The following is a 27,611-nucleotide window of genomic DNA, read 5'->3' on the forward strand; positions in this document are numbered from 1 at the left end:
AAAAACGACGCAAACAATACTGTCAGACTACAGCAAATGAAATTCAGGCACCCAGGGACAACCATCCATATTCCCTCTGACATGAAACACACTAAATTCAATTGCGACAGGGACTCAGATTGCAGGTAAACACTTTTCATCTATATAATCTCCAATTGTGTCAAATTATATTTTCATGCAGCATACAAACAGTTTTAGATTGGCATTTATCTTACATAATATGTGATATCAAATAATATATATCATTTTTAATTACATGACGATATAATGAAAAGCATGTCCTTCCAGCCAAAGCACTGTACCTTGGAGCCAGTTGAGGGAGTTTTCTGTTTTTAGAGCAGTTCCTTGGCTTAGACTCTTGTAAATGATGGGTTCATTTCCTTGGAAATTACTGACTGTACCAGCATACAGCTCTCCATCTGTAACGCAATGAAGAAGACCAGCATAATCACAGTGTTTACCAAAAGGGAATGGGCTTCTGCGTCATCCACAGTAATGAAATCTAGAGGTTATGTCCCAATTTGTCTCCATATCAACCACCTGTAGTTACTTTACTGATTCCCAGAGCAGTTTCTATAAAGCAAAACATACATCACAAAGCTGGATTGTATCAACTGTCATTTTGGGACCTACCAGCCATGATGGCAGTGGACTTGTATTCAGGATTAAAAGGGCAGCGGTTTCGTCCATCTTCTGTAACAATCTCACCATTATCACTCTTGACAAGGGAGAAGTCTGCAGTGTTCTGGAGAGCACAGAAATACACAAACATCACACTTAGTTGAAAAGTAGAGCTGTAAGCTGCTCTGACAGTGACCTCTGTCCGTCTGTCCCACAGAGAAAAGGTGGTCAGTCAGGCTTCAGGTAAAGTTGAAGCACAGGTCATCCCTGTATGTTTGTTCTGGATAGTTCTAAAAGGCTTAAAACAATTTGTAAAAAGAGACTGGGTCGATTCTTATATAATCTGATTCCATGCATTAAATATTTTGATCCATTTCCCTCCAGCGCAGGAGATAATAAAATAATGTACATACAGTATTTGTGTCTAGCTGGGCATGGGCCTCAGCCAGACTGCTAAGTGAGCTGAGAGGCAGGAAGCAGCATTTCCTCTTGATTCTAATAAATATACACAACATATGGTTCTGCACCATGGGTAATCAACTTGACAAAACAATGAATGACACAGCACTTTATATCCCCAACACAAGCACAGGTTGCACACAGCATGTCACTGCAACAGATGTGACTGGTTCATATAAACACTTACTATGTAAGCACAGGTGGGGCTGAAGGCGTATGTTCCACACACATACAGATGAGTGCTGTTCATGTGTAGTAAAATCTTGACGTAGTTGAAGCAATCCGTCTGTATTAGAAAAATAGAAAAGAATTTCATGTAAATGGTTGACTTTTTTTTTTACAAGTGCTTACATACTTTAAAGGATATAGGTGATTAGGATGCATGCATAAAGATAAATAAAGCGAATTGTGTTTGGATTGTACCAAATTTTTCCAAAAAGAGCTTTTTTATCCACCATCCCATTTATGTTATTTCCTGTCTTAAGCCACTTACTTAGAAAGAGAAATTAGAAATGTAAAGTAGTTTAGAAAAACAACAAATTGTCAAACTAGAGTGTTTGAGATCATTTTTAATATTCAAAACAAACGCTGATTCCTCCTGCTCATGTGTTTACTCCTAACAAATATGTAATCAGAAATTCACAAGGTTGTGGGTCTGTATGTTTGCATGTTAAACTGGTAGTGGAGTAAACTGAAAAAAGAAAGAGCTTAACAGAGGAAAAGTTTGTTTGAAAGAAAGAGAAAAATCCAGTGTTGTAGAATAGAAAGTTACAACTTGACAGGAAATGCCCGGGGTTCTTCCCTGGATCTGTTTCCAAAGTGCCCTGCATCAATGGTCAACTTGACTAAAAAGGTAAACCTGCAGTCATGTAAATACAGATGAGACATCTGAGTTTAGCTACTTGAGCTTTCACACCAACAGTTCACTTGCCTGCAGGTCTTTGCCTTTGAAACTGCACTCGTCTCTCTTCCTCTCTGGAGTTTTCCACGTGAGCTGCAGGAGAGAAACACTGTCAGACTCACACTGGTGGTATAATACAGTGAGGCAGGTTATAATTACAATGGACTTAATCATATTCATATTGTACCACTGGGATCCTATTATTACTACGCTCATATTGATACAAGATGCTGTATATGATACTGCAGTTTACAGATGCTTGGCTCTTACATTTCTTTGTAGCTTGACTGCACTGATATCAGTGAGGTTGAGTGCAAAGAGAATCTCCCGAGCGCCAACGTACAACGTGTTGTCTTCTTTACTGAGGAGGAGAGAGGTGTAGTTGAAGACTCCACCGACCGAGAAGCTTCTGGTTGTCCTCTCCTTCGCATCTGGGCAGACACAAACAGAGGAGGAGACATAAGGTGTAATTCATAAATGAGCCATTATATGTTGAAGACTGGGAATGCAAAAAGGTACTTGAGTGTGCAAATTAAAGCATTTTGATGTTTTGAGTGTGGTCATAAAATGTGATGCACAACACCGAGTCTAGATAGTCTCAATTAGACACACTAGGACAATGTGTCACCCCTGACAAGCCTCAGCCCGGAAACGTTTTGTGTGTTTTAATGTTGATTAAATAGTTTGACTACAGTTTAAATTTCATAAAAAACTAAAATACACCCCTGCATTGTCTTCATATCATCTATCTACTCAGAAACATTTAAGCTTTTTTTCTGACATTTCTACCTTTATCAGACAGTACATAGTAGAGAGCTGACAGAAATGGATATAAACACTGAGGTCATTTCAATCCATTTCATTACTTACTCGGTTAGTGGACTTTGACTTTGTAGGACAATATACCTACTGCAGGATATCTACACAGCTAAGGATCTGGGCCTCATGAAGTATTCAATACCCCCGGGGAAAAACAATGTAAAGAAATCAACATGCATGTGTTTCTATGTTTATGCAACTGCAACTTCTAAATCCTGTCAGCTTCTCATCAGAGCGAGATTAAAGAAGTAAATAACAAGGAGAGAAAAGTCCTCATGTCTCCTACAGAAAGTGAATGATTTGCTCTAAACACATTAACACCTCCAGACTAAAGCCAAGGGTTAAATCATCAACCCTCCCAATCACTGCTTTAAAGGCCCATGTGTATCTCGGATTTGCAGCAGCCTGGAGGCTTTCGGTGCTGGCCCAGCTTGAACAACTTTCCTTAATTGCATGCCAGCATAAACAGAAGCAGGGAGCTGATGGAAACGTGAAGTGGCTAAAGCTCTGATCCAGGATCTTTGCCCCTGTAATGTGACGAATGGGGGAAAAAAAAAACTAAAGAACTCCATTCATGTTATTGAGGAGGGTCCTCTAATATTTGTAATTATAAATTTCTGCTCTAAGGTACTGTACAAAAATGACTGGGGTGGGGAGTATGAACATTATCTTTTACTTTCAGCAAGGGCCTACCCAGAGTTAATATTTACTTTGGACCATCCTCTTGGCTCAGAAAAAATACCAGCAACATCCTCCTCTCAAAAAGTCAAAATAATAGAGTCCTGAACTGCTACAACTAATTTAATAATTAATAACCAAAAGAGGCAAAAACAGCATTTAAGATGTGCATCCCAATTTAAACCATAATAACTTAATGGAACAATGGAGCTGAAAAAAAAACACAAAAGGAAATGTATCTACCTTGCCACAGATGCTGGTGGTAATAAATACAATTATGGCACTTCCCGGCATAAAACTAATCCAGTCCAGATGGAGTAATGTGTCATTAAGTTGTACTGATAATAAGCACACTATGTGGTCCGTACCCTGTAGTACGTATGACCTGGTATAACCTCACCTCAGAGGGTATGTAGAGGAGGTTGACACTTCCTCACCCTCGAGAAAACATCATGTTAATAGCAGTCCATCACCGCGGCAACAGAGAGCCATATTGTAGTTAAATCTGTCAGTAAAACCACAAGAGGCTCTGCTCTACGTATGTTCATGGACCCATTGGGGCCGTTCTCTCTCTCCTTCTCACTATCATCACAGGATAAATAGAGTGCTGCCCCCCCTTTTTTTCTCCCCACAGTCTTGAGAAGTTTAACGGGTGATTTACAGAGAGAGAGAGAGAGAGAGAGAGAGAGAGAGAGAGAGAGAGAGAGAAAGAGACCAAAGCCTGAATCAAAACAAAAGCTTTGAGAGATTTTCACAGAGGTGGATATCTACACTATTATTCTCTGGAGTCAGATCACCACTGTCATACTTAGTGACCACAGCTGACGAAGAAAACCAAAGGGGTCCCTTATTGAGTATCATTAAAGAGATCCAGGAGGTTTTGCAACCACACAAAGCTTTCCATTTCCAATTACAGGAAAACATTAATTATCTCTCAGTATAGACCTATTGCTTTACAATGCTTTATTCCTCTGAGGGGCATTAATTGATAAATCATATATTATAACATCATATTTTGCCCATGTTCTCTATTAATACAAATGTAGGCTTAAAGAATTGATTGGTCAGTCTCAAAATGACAGGTTCAAATTGCATCAAGATGTTTTAAGTTGGTCTAATCAATATTTCATAGCCTTGTTTTAATGTCATACAGAAGGAAGAGACCTTTCATTGGACTCACCTTACTCATGTTTGAGACATCATGATTCATAATGGAAAGTTTCAAACATGCTAACTGGCTTCTTCAACTTTAATATGTTTTTACTTTTTTTACTATTAAGCTTTTACAGGTAACTTAACTGCGGTTTGAGGTCTTGATGGCAAATATTTGACACATTTACTGGTTCCAGCTTCTCAAATGTGAGAATTTGCTGCTTTTCTCGGTTTATTGTGAATCAAATAGTTTGGGGTCTTGGACTGTTGGTCAAAACAAAAAACAAGCAATTGGAAGATATTACATTCAGCTCAATCAAATTGTGATGGCCATTGTTCACTATTTTCTGACATAATAAAGTGCCACAAACTTGAACTAAATCTCTGAACACGAGTGACAGTCATAAGCAGCAACACAGTCCTGAGACCAGAAAACCCAGAGAGAATAACTGCTAGAGGTCAAACACCCTGCAGACTGTTAACGCTAAAAAAAACATCACAAGCTAATTGAGTTTACCCTTCTTGAACTTGTCCTACTCTTCCCTCCGCATACACCAAAGTCTCTTAAAGAATCCCCTCTATTGTTGCTCGACTGTCTGAGGTTGATTCCTGAGGGACCATTTCATGACAATGCAGCCCCAGAAATGTTGTGGTGTATCAGAAAGAGGGGACATAGACAGGGCGGTTCAGAGGAAGCACTTAAGAGTGGAGGAGCAGCTTGGATCTGCTGCAGCCACAGAGACAGGGTGTCAGAAAGGGCAGCCAAGTGACCAGTAGGGCTGGGTAGTGAATTCAATACTTTTTAGGCACCGACCAAATTGCCTCTGAAGTATCAAGTATCGAAAAATGCCTCGTCATTCAATAACCAATTCCAATACCTAAGGAGTAAATCTCATCAGCGTCAGTGAGCCAGTAACTATGCCGCATGCTTCTATATCCTTGACGTTCCACTTCCGGGATTGCTCCGGTGCCGCAGGAAATTCCGCTGGATGCATTTATTTTCCGTTTCCTTCCGCTTTCTTTGAGTTGGAATTTTCAATTCGGTGGACTATTGTTGACTGCTCCTCAGATCTCTGCAGGGTAAACTAAGACAGCTAGCTAGACTATCTGTCCAATCTGAGTTTTCTCTCGCACAACTATTTTGCAGCGGCTCTGTGCGATGCCTAGCGCCGCCCATGACGATTCAGATTGGTTTAAAGAAATGCTATAAAACCAGAGCACGTTTTCCTCCAATCCCCGAATGCTATGTGGAGTAGCCAGACTCTCCTTCAGCGTGGAGAGTTTTGGAGGAGGGTCTGGCAAAGCGAGACACTACACATCTTAAGTTCTCTCCACTTTGCTGTCTCTGTTTTACGGACGATGGCAACACAGTTCACAGGTTAAGCAGGTAAATGACTCTCTGTTTATACTTCCCAAAGAGGGAACCAGCAGGCAGAGGTCGAGGGCTTTTCACCTTACTGCATCACCGTTACCTGACCTCTGATCCAGAGAGAGCAGCTTTGGCTGGTTCAGAGCACTTCTGTGACCCTTTATAGAAGTGCATAAACAGCACACTCCGTTGTTCCCCCTCTGGCAGCTGCATGCAATATTAGATCATTGCCATTATTATGTAATTAAAAGTAATTTCTGCAAATGACACTGCTAAATGGATTGAAATATTCACCTAGATTGGCTTGCTAATCTATTTAGGGAAGACATTAATTATATTGGGCTTAAAGGAATCCTCCTACATTTGTACAGCTGATTTCCTGATGGGTCTGTGTCGAGGAAGGGAAGAGGGATAATTAAAAGAGTGGAACATCCCCTCCAGAGGGGAACTGTGGAGTAATTTGTCCTTTGGTGACAGAGATCTAGGTGCCTTCTTTTGCAGAGCAACTTTTAACAGGCTGATTCAATCAGTGCCCTCCTATGAGCGGGGCTGCCTTTATCAGCTCTTACAGCTGTATGTCCAGGATAAGACGACTGCATACCTTATTTAAAGCACCCAATCTTGTTAACTTTCTGCAAAACTAGAAGAAAATACTGTTGCAAACAAATATACAGTACTGTATTTGAGTGGCAAATTGATCTGCAACAAACTCTCCATTCAACTGGAAAAAAGTCTGCTCACTAGTAAACTTTTCTTTGCAAAAAAGATAGACTGAGAAACATCATTACTGTCAACATTAAAAATAAGGTAGAGCTCCTGACTTTGAGCCAAGGTGATGTCTAAGTAGTTTGTAATTTCATAAAGATTAGAGCTGGTCATAGTTCACCAGTAGATGACCTGGGAAAAAAAGACTGCCTCTCTTTGTTGAGATCAAGAGAAAGCAATAGACTCACGATGGGTCATCTTTAAGGGACGTCAGAGGCTTAATTTCCAGTCTCTTGACCATAAACATGACCTACATTCTTATCTCTAAAGGAATATAAGAAGAATGCTGCCAAGCAAGAACATAAACTGATCCCTGCATTGCACCCTAACAATATGTAGCATTTTTTAATTGTTCCATTAAACCAACAAACCTAGGAAAATAGAGATTGATGTAATTAATCTAACTTTAATCACAATATCACACCAGTAGTTTAATAGAAAGGAATTTAATGCTCTAAAATCATAAACACTATCATAAACACAATGTGACAAATATGTTTTGAGTTTATTGACAACATTAAAATATATTTATAAACTAATATATTTTATCATTGTCTATGGTCACAGTTTGCAATCTTATGTCAAGATGGAGACATGCATTTAATGTGTGATATTAAGAAATATAGTAAGTAAAAAATACAAGAAGATTAAATGAAATTAACAATCAAAAATAATTTTTCAGGGAGAAGGTAAAGGTATTAAGTAAAGAGTATTATTACGCACCAAAAAAAAAAATTGTAAAAGATAATTGTTGTATTGTATTGATCTAATAACATTAAAAGATACTAACTAAAGTACCAAGTGACAACAACAAAGAAGGTCAGGCAAAATGTATCCCTGATGCCAGAGGTGAAACTATTTGTTTTTGTTAAAAAGAGCGAGGATTGACAGTTAAACTGGGATATCTCAACATTAGAATAAGATTGCGAAAATAAAGACAAAAATGATACTTTACTGAAGTAAGGAAGAACCCGCTCAGGCAGAGCAAAGAGACACCAGAGGGACAAATCTCTTTTAGCAGTCTTCATCTGCTTAGTGTACTTGTTCAAGGACTTTGCTCGAGATATAACACATGAACTCTCGTAAATTCAATTACTTTGAGAAGAAGTAATTACGACCCTCCGCCGAGAGAGAAGCAATGACCGCTGCGACAGGAAGTTGCAGTGCCAATAGGAGTCCCACTGGGTCGGTGTCCCAGCAAAGCCAGAACTCTCACTATTGTTGCATTGTCAGTGGTGACATCAAGACAGAAAACAGGCCACACTGGAGCGCTAACTAAATTATCCAAAGTATTTTCAAACTAGCTATTAAGAGCTGCTGCTGAATGGGTAATTGTGTGGGAGAGTAGACCTGAGAAGCTGAAGGACAGAGACTGAAGCATCTGGAAGGCATTAAGACAACAGGCAAGAGGGTCAATTCACTAGGAGATTCATTAGGCAAGCTGTGAGACTGCTGTTTGTATTGGTAACTTGTGGGGCTGCATCTTGTTAGCAGGATATTGTTTCCACTGCACCATGCTGAGGCTGAGATTGGTGGCAGTTTTGAACACAGCTTCAGGAAACAGAGGCTGGAAAAGTATATATATATTTACATATTTTAAATGCTGCACATGCTGTAAACGTCTACAGGAAATTGTAAAGTGTAGAGATAAAGAACGTGCACTATGTATCCAGTATCCATGCCCGGGATAGGCAATAATGGGCTTTTGCACCTTCCTCCAAATCTATTAAACCTGTAGTTTGCAAAAGAGCATGCACCACACCTTTAAAGGATCCTTTTCCCATGAAAAAGGTTGACAGGGCAATCTGTTGGTCAGGGAGCAACACAAACTGACCCCGGATTAACCACAATAATGTAAGCCAGCTGCTGGTTTATCAGGAACTCACCATGACCCCGTCCTCTGAACAAGGCTGGAGCATCAAGAACAGAGAGACTACATGAGGTCATGACATGTTTCTAAGTGTACAGCAGCACTCTGACGGTGACCTGACTCCATGCTGTGTATTTACAGTAGGAGCAGAAACACCGTTGGGGCACCGTCGCAACACCTTGAAAATGAACGTGCAATGAGAGTGTTTTCACAGGATCTGCTGAGTTTGATTTATATCCCGCTCCCTGGTGGATTGGACAGGGTGGGTGTCAAAAACATCTGCAATATCAGGATCAACGATCTGTCATTTCGTGATGGACTGAAAACAATCACATAGATGGAGACTGGTTAGTCGCACATACAGTTCATTACTGAGTATCCATTGTATTTACTGCTGTATATTCAAATACAATCAAATCACCTAATATTACTCTGATACAGGTTGAATCTATAAAACAGGATAATAACCAAAAAAAGTTCTTGTTCATTTCAATGCGATCTACATAACAGTCTTCTACCAAAAGAATTGGTTGATTAATTGATTAGTACATTGACAGAAAATGTAGGTTTGATCTTGTTTTCTGTTCAACATTATAATTTGACTACTTTGGTTTTATTAGCCGTTTGCCAGTAAACAATTTATCAGGGCTACAACTACCAATATTTTCAATCAGCCAATTATTTTCCCAATTGATTGTTTGGTCTACAAAATGTCAGAAAGAAATAAAAAATGCCCCCTGCGCGTCAAATTGCTTGTTTTGTGTGTTCAATGATCTGAACCCCACAGAAGTTTTAATTTATTATCACATATACCATAGAAAAGAAGCACACGCTCAAGCTGGATCCAGATCATTTTTTGGCATTTTTGCTTGAAAAAGGATTTTAACTGCTAATCGATTATCAAAATTGTTGCGGTTGTTATGACACCACTTTGGGCTCTGTTGAATTTTGATGAGCCCTGGTCACTATTTTTGCTATTATTCAGTTAATCAAAACAATAATAATACTGAACTAAGTCATAACAAAAATAATCCTCATAAAAGTTACTATGACTTTCCACTTTAACAGATCTTTAACAAGTGATCTAGTGGAGTGTGTTTAAGCATTCATTAAGAACTGCTGTTCAGGTATGTGGCACAAATACAATATTGAAAAGCTGTTATCTCACTTGACACTGCTGTCACTTTGAATTACTTGAGAGTGGTTGATTCCACTGGTCTAGACATGACAGCTTTTGAATAATTAAAAATGCTTTGCCCCCAGTGTGGCTGTGCATATGGCCCCTAAATAAAATTAAAGCTAGACTGTCCACACGCATGATGTCTAACTAAGAGGGCTGAACAGATCAACAGGCAAAGACAGGCAACTTAAACTGCTTATAGGTGTGCCTTTTAATAGTGACCCAACACACTAAGCCATTCAGCATGGTCTGTATTAAAGCCTGGAACAAAAGCGGAGAGAAAAGCAGATGCAGGCTCTACACCCTGAACCCATGATTCGTCCTGATAGGCGCATAATGAGATCCAGACAAGTGTTCACACCAAAACACATACAAATCCTCATTCATTATTCATGGCAGATTACCCTCTTCATTAAGGCAGAGGCGGAGACCAGGGGACAGAGAAAGCACGAGAGAAGAGGAGGGGAAGTCGGTCTACGAAAGTGTTAGGGGATGAGAAGCAACCAAGCAGCTCCGGCTCGCTTACACTACCGAGGTTAAGGCATGCAAACCGTCAAGCTAACTGGCATCCAGATAGGACAGAGAGGACCAAAAAACCATGACGAGACCAGGCGGTTTCTGCTGTATAAAGTTCAGGTCCCTGAGGCCTGCAGCTCTGCATTCTGCTTTGATACTGTAAACACAATGTGACAAAGCTCTTCTGCGGGAGGCTGGGAAATGTCAGCGTAGCAGAACAGACATTAAAACAGCGAGACAACTTCTACCAGCAGGCCCAGCTAACCTTCATCAGCAGGATGAAGCTTGTTTTTTTGCCTTACATCACAATCTAAAACCTAAAAACTGGTCTTTTAAACATCCCACTGAAGTCTGACAAGAAGTTCAGTCTTTTTAAATATCTTTTGTCAGACTTACTGCATAAGCCAGCTAGTGAATTAAAGTCACTATGAGCCCTTGACCATGTCAAGATATGTGAGAAGGACCTGGTTAAATGACTCCCTGCTAAGTTTTATGGCGGTTCGTAACTACCTCTGTTGCTAAATCTGTGTTGTTTCCTTAATGGCCCCATCATGAAGCTTATCATTGTGGTTAAAGTTACAGCAACATAAATGCTATTTTGAAACAAGCCCATGACTGAAGATACATCTGGTTAGCTCCTTCCTTGCTTAACCTCAGCTATACTGAATCCATAGCCCTTCTACACAGTCTAGTCTTCTATAATTCTGACATGTGGGTTTTGCATGTTTTATGTTGGTGTTTAACATTGGCTGCACGCCCTAATAGCAAATCTTTCCATCAAACCAGGGAGAAGTGTGAACGTGAAGCTTCTTTTCAGTGAGTGATTGATGGTGTGTTGTTGTGAAATGCTCCGCCATGGCCCGAGCTGTGGGCTTTGTTGAGGCTGGCAGGTGAGAGAGATTACCTGTTGGTGTAGAGGTCCTATGAGGGAATACACAGGCTCAGACAGGCAAGATGAATGACCCATTTGAAAGCTTGCGTGGTTCAAAATTAGCCCCATACTGGAAATGTTATCCATGTCTATAATAGATTAGTAAGAGCGATCTATCAGCACAATCTTCTCTGACAGTAAGACTTTAATGATGCCTGAACTTGAGTCACTAACAGCAGTTCAATCATTGAAAGCCTGCATTGATCGCATAATACATCATTTTGTTTAATTTTATATGGAAATACTTAAGCACAATACATGTTTAAATCCAGCTTGTCATCTCAAGAGCACTGGTACATCATTTAAAAGATTACATCAGTGATGATGAAATCACTACTTGGCACTGGTGGCCATGGCACCATGTACCAAGAGAGCACAGCAAATCATGCTCCACAGAAACCCAGCACCGAAGGCTAATTTAACAATATCCCCAATATATTTTAAAGGTGAAATACGACAAGCATATTTGTTACTGTATGTTTCTAAGCTGGCTGGATAGTATGACATTGTGCAAGCAAACGCAAAGCTACAGATTATATAGAGCAATAACTCCGTGCTTGTGAGACTATGTCAGACTGCCCTCAGTAAGTCACAGCACAATAGGCCTGTTCATTTTGTAAGGATGTCTGACCTGTAGGTACTCAACAGAGCCATCCTGATGGAGCTGCCATTCACAGTGCAGATTTACATGGACTTTAAATCATTATGGCGTAAACAAACACCATTTCACCCATCTTAATCCTTTTAGCTCTTACAATGGACACATGTGAGGTGTATTGATTTGTTTCACTGAACTGAGTTAATGAACAGGGACACGACTGGGAATTACATAATCTGTCCTGCAGGCAGGATGTGAGAGTAGAACATGTAGGTATACCTTGTAATAATCAAGAACTACTACATAGTAAATAGTTCGACAGAAAACAGCGGATGTTTCTGTTGACTGTTCATGATATACAAGTTCCCAGATCACACAGCTGTGTAAAGTTTTACCTTTGGCAATCTGTGATTTGAGGGAGCTTTACAACACAGAGCAAAGGAGAGCAAGTTTGCCAAGTGCTGCTGTTCATGCAAAAGGATCTCACAAAGCCCCATCTGGAGCCCCAGGCACCCCCAAAGCTCACATCATCCTTTCTTCACTGATAAATAACGGCCTGATGAGTCTGCTACCTTGCACTAAAGTGATTAAAGTGATATAAACATGTGGTGCCAGAAAAGCTTGGGACTAAATACTGCAAGAAATTTCCCATACAGTAGTTGACTGCAATGTCTTGATAATTCTATAGTGAATAAGTTAATAAAACTTACTGTAGGGGAAGGTGAGGCGTGGAGTGACATCGCTTTCCGTGACAGCTGTATGAAAAGAACCAACAAGGAGGATAGTGTAGGCTGCGAGACAGAGCCAAGCCATACTCATTGTCCACATGCCTCCTCAGGACCGCCAGCCAACTTGCAGTATTTGCCTTTCAGGTTTGTGGGGAATTCATGAAAAGCGTCTTTTTTAAGCTGTTTATTTTCTCTCTCTTTTCCTGCAGCTCCAGGCTCCTTGAATGAAAGGCCTATGCACTGTGGGGAAGTCGGAGCACTCCTTTGGGCCTGCAGAAGATGACGCTGGTTTGGAATGACGACCTGTGACCTCAGAACAAGACAGAAAGTCTCCACCGATCAGCCTCCATGCGTACGCAGCACCGCTGGGTCTCAGCTGAGATCTGTGAAGATGAAGGAACAACATATACATTAGTGCTTTGCATAAGCAAGCTTGTGGGGTTCTTTATTGATCTGGAAGGATAAGTGGGTTAATTGATTGTTCAAAAATGAATCTGCAACTATTCTGATAGTCGATTAATCGTTAAGACACTGCTTTTCTTTGTCATATGCAATAATAAATTATCTGAAACAGCCAAAACAAACAGTCAAGACAAACATTTGTGGATGTGACCTCGGAGATATTAAGACACTATAATGTTTTTTTTTCACTATTTTGTAACATTCCGTAGACTACACAAGCTATTAATTAATCAAAAACATATTGGCGGACCTATAATGAAAATGATTGTTAGTTGCAACTCTACTAGTTCCGTATAATGGGTGCAATTTAAGTGCCATCCTGTACAATAACAGCTGCAGTGTTAAGTGGGGCAATATGTTAAAAAATATGTCCTTCTTTGACATTGACAGTGTACTTAGTGTTTATCTTAAAACAAAAACTCTGGCTACAACAATTGTGCCACATTACATTGACAGTTTGAGTGTAAAATCAAAGTCTACTTTCTCCATGTGTGGGGCTCCAGGTGACCTTTGACCACTCCATACTACAGATCTAAGGTTGTGTGGTATTGCTTTTAGTTTCTGTTCAGAGGAATAAGCAACAGGTATCACTGTAGTGATCATTAACAGAATACTACATGAATCAGCTTTGCAGCAGGACGTGTTTGAGCACAATTCTTAGGTCAGGTTAATTTGATAGTGTCAGCTACTGACAAACAACCTTACAAAACTCCATATCTCAACTGCACGTACCTGCTCTATTGTGCAATGCACAGGAAAGAAAAGAAATCTTTGTTAAAGCTTAAAGAATGAAAAGGTGTGACACTCCTATAACGGCTCATATTACAGGAGTTTCTGTCCCACTATTTTTCTTGGATGAACTTTAGTTTAATTCCCACAGATCATAAAGGGCTTTAGTTCTGCATGCTCACAGTTGCGAAGAGGAATTTATGGAGATAAGTGTCCAAAGCCACAGAAAATTGGTTAAATATTTGCATAGGCCTGCTGTTCAGTTTTCCACAAATCAATATATCACTGCATGTTAGTTGACACTGGCAAACTCATTCATCCACAACGTCTACAACAATTCTTAAGAAAACATCAGAACAAAGCCACAAGACAACTATTAAACCAATAATGCTGATTAACTGAACGTAGTAGTGAGACGTGAAGGGAAATTCAATACAGACATCCCAGTTACAACTGCAAACGCTCCATTACTGTTGCCACAGGGAGCTCCTCATTAAATGCAACCAACAGGAGATTCAGTTTCATGTGAGGTATAGCAATCAATAGAAAAATGTAGCGAGTGAAGCTATTCCTGGCTTCTATCAAGGGGCTCCTGACTCTTAGTCAATAAACAGTCTGACGCTTGTTGCAAACACAGACATCTCCAAATCTGAGCTGGGGAGATGACATTTGAAGGAGCAGGAAGGCCATGATAAAAGCCTGAGATCAACACACAAAAATGGTTATTTCTAAAGCAGTAGGTCTACACACACAAGACTTGAATATGAAAAATACAGGCAGACATACTCTATTCTGTCAATTTAGTCTCCAAAAGGAGAAATAACTCTTTGTAAAGCAAATGAAAAATTAAGTATAATTCTTCTCAGTTAAGTTGTTTAAAAAATAGGCTATTTTATTGATTTTAAGTCTCTGAAAAATGTATTTGAACAGGAGAGCTAATAGATCAAAATCCATTATTCCTTTAACCACTGATGCAAACAGTCCAGATTCTATGTAAAAGGTGTTAAAAGGAAATATAATCACGGATGTCTGAAGATTGAAAAATTTCAACCTACAGCAGAGGGGACTGTGATTCTTAATGATCATGATGACAAAAGCAGACAAGGTTATGAGATCTGCTATTAAAACTCCAGGCTAGGTCACAGTCTGAAGTTTTTGGGACAATGCCCCCTACCAGCAGCCGACGGGATGTCAGTGGACTGTAACATGTAACAGACAAGGAGGGTGGCCATAAGCATCATTAGCGTCCTTTGTGTGGAACAATTTCAAAGTGAGACACCACTTGTGAAGCTAACATTAATTCTGTGTTTGTGTGACAGTCAGAAAAAGAGGCCCGTATGCATCAAGCTGAATCCAACTGAGGTAGGTAGAGAGAGCTCGACTCAGCGTGAATGAGAGAACAAGGGTCCCTCTGACAGCACAGAAATCTATATGCAACTCTGCACTTCAGTGCTCTCTCCTGCATGATGCATAAACTGAATCATTCCTTTCACTCCCTACACAGACGTGATAGTGTGCTCTGGCTATGGATGATACTCTCCCATCTCTCTGTCTATGATCTCCTCTTAAATCTTTCCAGGGTATCTTTCTACATCCCCTCCAGCAACATATCTGCCTTATTAGATCAGTTTCACATAATCATTGCATACTAGGTCTGGGTATCACCACTGTTTGTCCGATTTGATTTAATTTCTGATTCAATGTCGATTTGGGATGTTTCATTGCAAAACCAATTTTGCTTGGATATGAAAGTGATTCTACAATTGTACAAGGTTCTCTCTAACCTGGTGCATTATTAAAAGTATCAATGTTACATGTTGATTTTGACCCCAAAGCAGTTACATTAATATCTTTTTTATTTTATTTCATTCAGATATATTAAGGTGAGAGGTCAAGGGACCCCTTTTACATTGGCCTTGCCAGTTTTTCCCCTCGCCAAAATGTAGCCTCTTTGGAGTGTTATTTAACACCCTTCCTGACAATCGATAGATCGATTGTAGATTTTATAAATGGATATTAGATCATTTCAATTAAAATCAATTTGAATCGCAAAATACATTTTTTTAAACACAGATTTACAGATTATTAAACACTGAGGGTCTAATCAAATGCATAGGTTTGGATTTATTAGTGGGAGGACACAATTAAGTCTCGGGTTCTTCAACCAATGAACGTGGTAAATAACACAATGAAAACGTGTGCATTCCATGAGCCTAACAACACCATAGAAATGTGGCTTACATTTCTTAATAATCCACACAACTGGAAAAGCATATGGTTTCATTACAGTAATAGAGAATGATATGGACTGAGATTAACATCTCCACAAACCACAATAACCAAACAAACCCAACTAAATAGATAAATAAAGCATAAGACTTAAAGGCTGAAATACAGTTTAAGTCTCTCTAAAATCAATTCTTGTCACAGGAACATGCTGCCAAATTAGGACTTTGAAAAGTGAGGGGGGCATCTCCAGTGGAAACTGAATGATTTGCTTATGGGTGGGAAATAAGTGACACAAAAGTTGTCACATTTTGACTGATGGGACATAGTCATTTGCTCAATAGCCCATCATCCAAATAAGTAATAGCAATAGTTTTGTCAGTCAAGTTTTGTCAGATAGTCCATGAAGTGAAAATAATTAGCTGAGGAGGGGAAGAGACCATTAAATGAAGCAGTAAGAAGCTCTACTGGGAATAGGAAGAAAAGTATTGAATCATTAACACATGTGGTTGTAATAAGAAGAGAACTCCCATAAATAGGCAACTCCGTCAAAATGAAACTGAAAGCTTACAGAATATGAATGAATAAATAATAATTGTATTATTGCCTCATGCACAAAAAAGTATGCCCAGCCCAAACTGGCTTACAAGACACCATTATTTATATCAAGGGACCAGAATAGCAACATAAATTAAACAAATAAACCTTCAACCCTAACCCTTAGACTAATATCGCCAACTCATATATATTGTAATAAGTTCTTGTAATGCAAAGTTAAATTTACTCTTTCTCAAAATGTTTCATATACCAGAATAAACCATTTTATTTTCAACACTGTAAAAAGTCTTCGCAGTAGAATATGTCAACAAAGGTTTTATATTTAACTAAACAGGGAAATTTCCAGCACTCTTTACCAGTCATTTCCTGTAATACAGCTCTTGGTATACAGTTAAACTGTCACTATCCTTGAATGGCAGAGACTGTCCAATGACAGCACTACTTATACAATTCTGAGTATTATAAATAGCAGCACTGCGTATCCTGCTTAAACAGGTGGCACCAACATTAACATTTGCCATCCGAGTAGAGTAGGAGGGGTCAAGGCTCTCTGGATTCCACACACAACCTGTTGACTGGAAAAGTGTTGACTGATAACTACGACCTGTTCGCATGCCATCATCTCAGGAAGCCGCACGCACGCACGCACACAAACACAAACACACACACACACACACACACACACACACACACACACACACACACACACACACTTCACACACACACACTTCACACCCCTTAGACAACCCAGGTCACGTGCTCCCAGATGTGGCCTTCAAACTGTGATCAATGTTTCCCCTCTTGCCCCCTTGACACCTCCACGCTGCTGAAGGACTCTCAAATGTGTGAAGAAGCAGATGTTAAATGTGGAGGACATCATCTGTCAGGAGAGGCTTTAATGGAGGAGCACGCCTGCACATATGGACAGAGTGGCTGATTCACCATGTGGACGATGTGGGAGTAGTGTTGACACAGTTCTGCACCGGTCCTACTGCCTCTCAGGTTATTTTGCAACTACTCATCCAGATCCAAAGATACCCATCTATGAGTAAGACATTACAACACTTCCTTAAGAGTATCAGGTGAACAGACGGATCTCATGAAGTGGCGTATGTATGACACGCCAATTCGTATGCCATTTTGGGCGTGTTATCAAGACGCATACTCGCTTTTTAGCATGTTTATCAACGCCGTTTGGCCTCCCTTGACTTACATTACCATGCGATTGCGTGTGAATTTACGCCGTATAGTATGACTGTAGTATAACTGCAAAAAATTGACTTACTGACAAAACTAATTAGCTTGCTAATATATGATCCGTTTAAACTGAAGAGTAAAAGAGGTCATCTAAAATATTGTCGACATGTATGACTTGGCTGACACTTGATAAAGTTCCGTTTAGTAATGTTGTAAACTGGAAAGATTTTAACTTTAAAATTTCACAAAAATAACACAGAATACTTCCAAATGTCATGCTAATAACATTTAACTAAATGACCAAATCAACTAGTTAAGCATAATCAGATATGTCCCTCTCATCCTCAAACTGCATGAAGTTGACCAATTGTGAAACATAGATTTATTCATATATACAAATAGAAATAAAACAAAGTAATACCTAAACTTACAAAGGATTAGCAGGTAAGTTTAATATATTATGTGCGCAAGTAAAACCGTGGCTTCCTGTGTACATAGTTTTGGGTGTGCTAAAAAATGTTTCCTAGTAACAGATTGACACATTACTAAAGTATTTACTAGCTATCTCATTTCTTACATTACAATGGTGCAACCTGATTAGATACATTTCTTCTTTAAAACTTAGGAAGGACTTTACACACAAACCTACAGTAGTAATGGATTCACGAATAACCGGTGTGACCCAACCCAGTTCCCCAGTTAATAGAAATTCAGAAGTCTGTATTTCTGATTAGGTGACTGAAGTCTGAAGAAATACCCTCTCTTTCCTGCTCGACACATTTTAAGTCCAATCCCCAGACCCAGCTAAGAGTAATTAATGACTCATTCATCCCTGAGTGAACCATACAGCAGTAATTATGACCATATGCCATTCCAAAGACTTTTAATTGCCTAATTAAAATCTTATTAAACTATTGAACAGAAATAGGGGACATTTTGAACTTAAGGTTCAGGAGAGTTAAATTCATCAAGCTTGCTTCTCCTCTGGGGCTTGTGACACACGGTCAGAGGTTGTGAATTTTATCACAAGCGTTGACTTCTTAAAACATCCCAATTTTGAAGCTATCAGGCACTAAGAATGTATTGATAGATTAGAGTAATATATGGCTGTGAAAGTGGATGAGCATATTTCATCACCTATATCTTTGAAACCTTTACAAGTGCCTAAATCAACCCGGTTTTGGAAGTGAAAATATTTGAAATGATATTCCATTTCATTCCATTTCAGCTTTGTGCAAATTTCCATAACAGATGTGGAGCCAGCAGAAGCAGCTTGCTGATGAAATGTAAAACAGCAGAGCTGGGTCTGTCGCCGGGCCTGCTATCACTATCAAGGCCGAAGTGGGTGAAAAAAGAGCAGTAGGGGCTCTACAAGAGACAGAAAAGTGCATTAATACTCAAAGGAGAAAGGACGACAGAGAAGCAAATGAAAAGGCAATGGCACATTTTTCCTTTCTGAAGGTGATAATAAGTACTTCTAGTCACCTCATCAAACTCAAAATGTATTCATTGATACGATGGAGATGGAAATCACCGGAGAGTGACTAATATCACCAGAAAAATACTAGGTTCAATGAGATCTTTATAACTGTGTGAGAGAATCATTTGCCTATATTGGCTTAGTGCCCTTTTATTCCTGGTACTCAAGCCAAATCTCCCTGTCAAAACACATCACACAGGGCATAAACCTGGATTAAAACTATTCATGTGTTGTCATTAATGAACCCTCAAACATGGTAAACACTGAGGGATCGGGGAGAAACTGGCAGAAAATTTTACTTTTCTCTCTATCTGCACTCTTTTCAGCTTTCAACAATCCAGTGAAAGCTGATCCACTTTTAGGAAGCAGCCTGCCCTGTTGATCTTGCTGAGATGGCCTATTTCTTTTCTACAGTCTGTTTTACTGTTGTCACACCCTTTGCTGAGGAAAAGGAACACCTATAAGTTTGAGAGTATCCAGAGTTTTATCATTTGATACACCTTCCAGACACTTTTTACTGGAATGATGAAAAATCTCTCCTCTTCTTTATCCATCCATCTGAAGCATTTTGAACGCTCAGTCCATCCTGAGCATATGCAGTGTATGATAAGCTGACAAATATTCTACAAATTCAGTGGTCAAAAGTTGAAATGATTTTGAGGTTGACATTCAATAATTATATCTGCAACCCCCATAGAAATACTTTCTTCTTTACTGGGCTACATAACATATTCTGACATTGGCTGGAGCACCAAAGCAAGAGCCATACTACAGGCCACTGCTGCTGCTTACACCACAATTGTTTATACTATAATAAATATTTGCACTGTAATAAATATTGCTTATAAAAAGGGTGAACACAAGTGCTCTGTAAGTAATGCCAGTGCTTGAATCTTTATACACTTTTGTATTTAAAGTGAAATAAAACAATATTTCACTGATAACTAAGTTAAAGTTGTGGCTTCATCTTCCAGCTGCAGTTGTTGCTCAAAGACTCATTTAACAGCATAGTTTAGGCATTGGTATATGCATTTATTGTGCAAGATTAATTAAATATCTCACACCCTCAGCTGCAGCTGGAAAATTCAAATCAGTCTCTGCTGTCAACACCGTAATGCTCATGAGCAAAGTTAACAATTATCATCTTGCACGTTTACGCTGCAGTATTAGGATCAGGGTGACATTTTTGTCATCTTTCCTATGTCAAAGTCTTCTGCTGAAAACTAATACTACATTTACAATGTTGGTGATGAGATATAAGTATGAATCTCTTGCAATGAAATTACAGTGTAACTGTTTTTCCATTTCTCTTTTCCATTGCACACATGGAGCAAATGCTTTCAGAATGGCTAATAGGTTGCCGACTTCACACTGACCTTTAAGAAAAAATAACATTTAAAATGCATTCAAGGTAACATTTTGTTTAGATAGTCAAAAGCTGTTGCTCAATAATCAGGTGCCAAAAGGTAGATTTTTAAACAAAGAGAGTTTTACTAACTGGTAACACACTGAACTTGGCCCAACTCAAGTGCGGGCAGTAACCAATATTACTAGCTTCAGGTCTCGGATCAATTCTATCTTGCATATTATATCCATTACTGTTTATAGAGTGGTTGTCCTGCTACTGAGAGCATTCGTTAAAAATAAGCAAGAGTTTTAGTATCACATACAGTAGCCAGGCAGAGAAAGTGAAACCATATGCATTCCAGTCCAGTAAAGGCAACAAATTCATCAAGGTTGTGAGACATAAAAAACAACAATATAATATTGTTCAGTGTACTATTCAAGATATCGAGGGGCCTGTGTTTTTTATGAGGGGTCCTGGCGTCTGCCAGACACAGGTGAGGAGCTGTTTCAGCCCTTGCTGCTGTAAGTAGGTCAGGCCTGTTGAAACACTCACTCCCATTTAAAATATCCCCACTTGTTTGCCATATAATTCTGTCTGTATCTGGAGTGAAATACTGATCCTGATAGAGCGAGTACTGATAACACAGCATTGACCTGAGGTGCTTTATCTCGCTTGATCTTGTTTACCTTCACTAACTTGATTTGTTAGAATAGATAAGTCGATGATACAAAACTACAGTATGCAGAGGTTGTTGTTAAAATATGTTCATGTGTAATTACCCTAAATGTCAAACACAAAAAAAATTATATTATTGTATTATATAATTAGGCTAGAATGTGCTTAAAGTTTGAGTTTAGAATATTTTAACACAAATACTACGCACCTGTATCTTTTGGAGAAGTCAACTGAAAAGTAGCTATTGTGCTGCATTAATATTTGCTGCCCATGTGAATGTATGAACCATTCAATGTCCAACAATGCATTGAAATATTTATCCTCTTCGAAATTGATTAGGCTGGTGTGGCATCCATGAAAGGCTGTAAACAAAGCGGCGTGGCTGTTCTCCCTTGATGTCCACAGCAAGAAGCTGCACGCATTCCAGTAGCTTAGAGGCTTAGACAGAAGCTCAGGCTATGGGCCATTGGGCAAAGAGCTGCACACATCCATCACTGTGTGAGACCGATAAAAGGCTCAGAATGTCCGCTTCTCCACATGCCCATCAACGGCGCAAACCATAGACCCGCCATAAACTTGACTCAAGAGTTTTTTTTGAGTCTACGAAGCACGTCGTAACCCTCAAGATCAAACCAGTAGGTGACTCGCTGTTTGAGGTTTCATAAGTCTTACTGTGGAGGTGTACTGTGGAGTTATGTAAACAAATAAAAGTTGTTTACAGTGTTACTCACCAAAATGCATTATGTGTATCTTTGAGCTCTAACAAATGTGATAAATGCATTTCCTTCCTCATAAAACACTTGTGAAGCCCATTTTAGGCGTTAAAGGAGAGGTAGATCAGTGGAATAGTGTGACACCATTGGCAGGATATGAATTGCCTCCCCCCCATGCAGGTGTGCACGCATGTGCGTCATCATGTGGGTCCTTATGTGCAAGACAAACAAAACCGGGACCTACTCATAGAAAAATGGCTCCATTGCGCTACTTAAGGGTCAAAAACTCCACAGTAAACCTTTAATGTACAGAGGAATGATGCAGTTCTAAACTGGTAAGTGATGGCCTCCCAAAATGTAATCAACAAACTTTCTATCAAACAACTAATAAATTAACAAACTAATAGATTCAGCACTAATAATAATCTTGTAAAGCCCCATTAAGCTGGGCAGCTGAGACCGATTCCATTGATCAATCAAAGACTGAGAGAGAGTTAAGAAAAAAATGTGATTTTTCCAGAGCAGCTGTCATGTTTTTTTTTTTACCCTTTTTTAAAATCACAAGCAAGAATCAATGATAGCCCAGGGAGTGGTGTGTTCATCCAAGCAGGTGTAATCAGGTTCATGTTCACTCTTTAATCATCTATTGTACAGCCCATTTTAAATGACACCGGTGAGAACTGTTTAAAGGCTAATCCAGTTGTGTGCTAAGTAAATTTGATTTACTATGCCCCGAGCTTAAGCAAGTGCCTAGCACGCCTTGCAAGACTACAAGGAGCAAAGTGAAATTTGTACTTCTTGTTTGTTTGGTTGTTTTTTTTTAAAATATGAATTAACAAATATTAATGATAGGTCTCTAACTTGGTTTGATTATTTGCATATTTCAGAAATTTCATTTAAGTATACACAACTCTTAACATGCCATTGACATAGAATTATCTTCCTTTATAATCACATTACATAAAAAACATTTTAAGGGATGCAGATGGCATGTATTGCTCTTGGAACACATTTGAACACAAATCAAATATCTGATAACAATACAAAGACCAGCCGATACTCTAGTTTATGATATAGAGTATACAAATGATGAACAACTGATCCTGAGGCACACATAAAGTACAGACAATTTGCTTTCTTAGACCCTGGTGTTGTACTGGTTCATCTGCTTCTCATCTCTGGCTACAATCCTCAACATATCTTAAAAGTTGATATCAAATATAAGACAAATCCTCTTTATTTGACCTATTTATTTATTCATGGGAGTAGTCTGTCCCCTTTATGTGGGGTCTGAGAGTGGGGCAGCTGCCCCCCACATGCAGTGACCTCACTTAGTAAAGATCAATAGCGGGCTGCACATTCCTCACTCCAAGTCCTCAGGAGTCACTTAGGCCTTGGTATCCCAGTCATCCAAGCCATCTTGTGAATCCTTTAGCACACTGATATTTGGGATAAATTCCAATCATTGACATCCAACATCCAAGACGACCAGATTTGACCTATGAGGGCAGCGTATGTGGTAAACCATACGGGGGAGGCAAACTCTTGTCACTCAAGAGTATCCCCCTATAGACCATGCTAATGCAGTCACTCAAGGGCAAATTTGTCAAGCTAGCATTGCTCAGTTTAGATCTAATTTTACATGTTTGTACTTTTTTCCTGTGCCCTTTTCCATTTTCCTTTCAAATCACACTGTACACAGCCTAGCGCACAGCAAAATTATGGGGCCCACATTGATCCCTCGGCTAGATGATTTAATGGCTGACTGACTGTTCTATTTAACCAGACAAGCATAATAAGGGGATTAGCAACCTATCAGATGACAGAGTTCAGTGTGCTTGGCTGCAGGTATACAGGCAGATATCCTATATCACATTAAATTGCTGTGCAGGTGGTATAAATAAGTTTATTCTACGGAAGTAAAATGGTTGGGAAGTAATAATTACTAAAAACTAAATCAGACCACAGTTCATGACATTGTTAGTGCAAAGCTGTTAGTTAAGAGTTTGTTAAGACAGAAAGTGTTTAGCACTTCAAAAGGACCCTTAAAGTTCATGTACCTCTTTTGCTTGCAGTGAAAAGCCAACACTAATGTGCGTCTGAGATGCAATCAGAGCCCTGACACGTCCATACAGCGCCCAGGCCCCCACAGCGGGATGCGTGTAGGTGGGAGCTGATGTCATGGGGAGATGGAGATGAAATGATGTGTTACTAGAAAGCTGAGCCTCTTCACTGTGATATCAGAGTCCGTGACATGTCCTTAGACATCTTAACCTACTTTCACAACTTATAGCGTTAAGGCCTGGTCAATCATCTTGCAAACACACAAAGAAAAGTAGTATATTTCAAAATTTTACAGTTAATAATGAAAAATAATTTTACTTTCAGATGTAGTTTAGAAATAAAATCTGTAATCCAAAAGGGTTAGACTGATATCAGAAAAAAAAGAAATGTTTAAAAAAAAAAGTTAAGTCATGTTGGCAATTATCTACTTTCGTATGTCTCACAGTCACTCAATTCCTACAAACACAAAAGGCTGCTTGGTAGCTCATGCTGTGCTCCGACGTTATGCAGCGAGTGATTCATCACATTATTTATAAACTATAAGATGAAAGGTCAGTGATTTGACCCATGAGCAGGGACAGAATAAATATGACTTGTTTAGCTTGCATCACAAACTAAACATAAGGAAAAGTGGAAAAATACAGAGGCCAGAATTCAGACAGTGAACACTTTTCTCTGAACTGACAGTAACTTTTAATCCATTGCTATGCAAGGGAAGCTTTGTGTAGTATTGTTTAGTTAAGAAACAGAAAGACGTTTAGATTATTGTTTTTCATACACAGCACATATTCTCTGTCAATGTAGAGGCAGACGAGATAAAATATTGTTATAGGGCTAGTAAGTGTATCCTCTCTCCATTACCTAAACCAGTAAGACCCACTGACCACAGCAGAAGTCATATTTAAAAGAAAAAAAAAGCATCAACAGCATTAGTTCCTGTGAGCTTAAACTGCACCTGCATGCTGAACAGCTTCATCCAGTCCAGATGTCTGGAGGCTTCGCTAGACCCAGAGCCAGCTCATCTATAACTGTCTCCTCAACTGCCCAGACTCTGGTGGATAACTGCCAGAAAGAAAGCAGAGATGCAGAGGGATCTGAGCCCTGCAGACACTCACACTGCACAAAAAGTGCTGAAAGAGGCCATAAGATGGCTTGTGTGCTGTGTCTTAATATATCACATCTTCAATCCCATCTGATGAATTATTCAGACGGTGCTATCTACTGTGCCTCTCACCTAAAACATCTGCCCTGCCAGCCTGTCTGCCAGGTCTGGCTTACACTCTGTTCTGCCACAGGAAGCTTTTAGTCTGCTGCTGTCCTGTGGTCTCTGTTACAGTTAACCCCCTTCCTCTATCTCTATTTCTATCTCTTGGACTAGAGGCATAAGCATTGAGGGAAAGAGATTATGTTACTGTGTCAATGATCCATCTGTACAAGATTTTAAAAAGAAAACCGTATATTTTTGCTCCTACTGTGCTAATCAAGACTGGGGTATGCTTGAATCATAATAGTTTGTACGATGTGTCGTCCAACCATATCTAAAGGCAAAAGTCCTTAGTTCTAAAAGGCCAAACTCGAAGACCACAAGAAAAGCCTTATGAGACATGACAAGTTAAAACCCTGCTTCATTTCTCCCGTCAGCACAACTGGCCAATTTCTGCATTAAGTGGGTTTGATTTTGTTATAAAGTTACAAAAATTGTTGGATGCTGCCTCCCCTATTCTGACATCAGTGAGGTGTGGGGTCGAGGGAGTTTCAGACGCTGTTCGACGAACTAACAGGCACTTTTGATAAGGTATACTGACCCCTCGTGTCACATGGACACCAAACACTTGGCTATTTTCCATGCTTTACCATAAAAAAAAGGTTTGACTTTGGGGTGATTAGATGCATAGCATTTCAACTCTGGGCTACATCAACGAGGGGGGACACCAAGCAGAAAACACAGACCAGAGCAGGTTGCATTACATACTTCCAAACCATTAAAGTGAGGAGCGTACTTGAGGAATAAAAGGTGCACGCTCACCTCCCCATGCACTGTTGATGGATCTTAGCAGAGCGCGAAATGACTAAATAGCAGCATCATGTCTCCTTTGTGTCATCTTCCTTTGCACATTTCTCATTCATAACTTTCAGCAAGAATGTCTGACTGAAAAGCATGCGACACACCCAGCACTATTTGTGTCCAAGGTTACAGAAGAACAACTTTGTCAGTCAGAAGAGTCAAAAGTGTGTAATTCAACCAACCAGTCACATGCATCAAATATCTCACTGCAACCTACTTCTTAGTAAAGGATGGTACTGTACATCAGTATATAAAAAATAGTACAGGTTAATTACAGTGAGGCAATTAGACATCCGTGATCAGAGAGTGACGGCAGGAATGTCTGGGGTCAGTAGCACCATTAGCAGAGTAAAGGGCACAACCTTGAATGCTCAGAGATATCAAATGACAGCGGTGGGGGAGGGTAAGGCCGCTAAACAAGGCTCGGTTAGAGGGGGATCCCATTAATCAATCCTACTCGCGCACTCATGTCAGGAGGCACACAAACATCTGACCACTAACAACAGCCTGATGCACGTTTTGCTGTGTGTGGCAACTTATAGCCGTCCCTTAAGTTCAGTGTCAGGGGTGCAGAAATACACATAGCTACGAGGATTAAAATAGAACTTTATTATTAAACCTATAACATGCAAGAGGAACAGGTGTGAGGTGAAGGGGGATGGAAACACACCCCGAAAAGACAATTTTGCGATTCTCACACCAACACATAAGAAACGCTGACATATATGTAAAAATACTCCACATGGTTTTCCAAATCTGTTTCACAGGCTTATGTACGGTTAAAATAAGACGCTGCGAGAACAAGGCAGGGCCCCGGCGTGCTTCATACATATGTGATGTGTTATATATGTATAAATATGTATGAACCCTGCCTTTTTTGCCGGGTTAAAAGGCAGATCTGAGGGTCTGTGAGACACTAGAGTAAATACAGAGATCTGGCTACGTTCCATGTCCACAGTCATTTCCCACATTGTGGCACAGTGCTGGACTGGGAATAAACAGAGGAGCCCGCTGTGCTCCCAGAATGCATGTTTGCAGAGTTCCCATCAGTGAGTACACAGTAATAGGACTCCCTGAAGGCCTGTATTTAACCTTTAGGTTACAAGTGGCTGGCCACTCCACAGCCCACCCCTCCTCTGCCTCAGCTATTAACCCTTTTCTCACTCTATTTTGTCAGCACAAACAGAAACAAAGTCAGATAAAATTATAAGATCTAAAGATCATGGGATATGATTGAAAGGTCCAGAACAGCTACTAAATAGACCTTTGGGATGATTTTGTCAACTGCTTTTTTGAAGTTCAAACATTAACTTTAAATCTCAACTTTTAGACCAACAGGGAAGAGAAGACCTTAAAGTGCTCAGAAATGGAAATTTCAACATCTACAATTCCATGACAACTGGGCAAACTGCTGATGAGGATCATGCGATATGCTCAAAAGCTCCAGTGCAATACCTTGTGGTCAGTGTCATTCTGACCATTCCCTAATTTAACAGGATGTGAAACA

General features: G+C 39.6%; 1 protein-coding gene across 5 annotated transcripts in view; it reads right to left on the reverse strand.

Moving 5' to 3' along the window:
* Positions 1-27,611, reverse strand: part of sema4ba (sema domain, immunoglobulin domain (Ig), transmembrane domain (TM) and short cytoplasmic domain, (semaphorin) 4Ba) — an 86,470-nt gene that overhangs the window by 7,443 nt on the left and 51,416 nt on the right. For all 5 annotated transcript variants that reach the window (XM_039807741.1, XM_039807740.1, XM_039807739.1 and 2 more), the window contains exons 2-7: positions 12,570-12,970; positions 2,252-2,412; positions 2,012-2,074; positions 1,268-1,366; positions 634-745; positions 303-419 (exon numbers count right to left, since the gene is read on the reverse strand). In XM_039807741.1, the coding sequence (XP_039663675.1) occupies positions 303-419; positions 634-745; positions 1,268-1,366; positions 2,012-2,074; positions 2,252-2,412; positions 12,570-12,687 (670 nt within the window). In that variant the 5' untranslated portion in view covers positions 12,688-12,970. The remainder of the gene's footprint in view (positions 1-302; positions 420-633; positions 746-1,267; positions 1,367-2,011; positions 2,075-2,251; positions 2,413-12,569; positions 12,971-27,611) is intronic.

Source organism: Perca fluviatilis, chromosome 8, assembly GCF_010015445.1.
Source record: "Perca fluviatilis chromosome 8, GENO_Pfluv_1.0, whole genome shotgun sequence".
NCBI classification, from domain to species: Eukaryota; Metazoa; Chordata; class Actinopteri; order Perciformes; family Percidae; genus Perca; species Perca fluviatilis.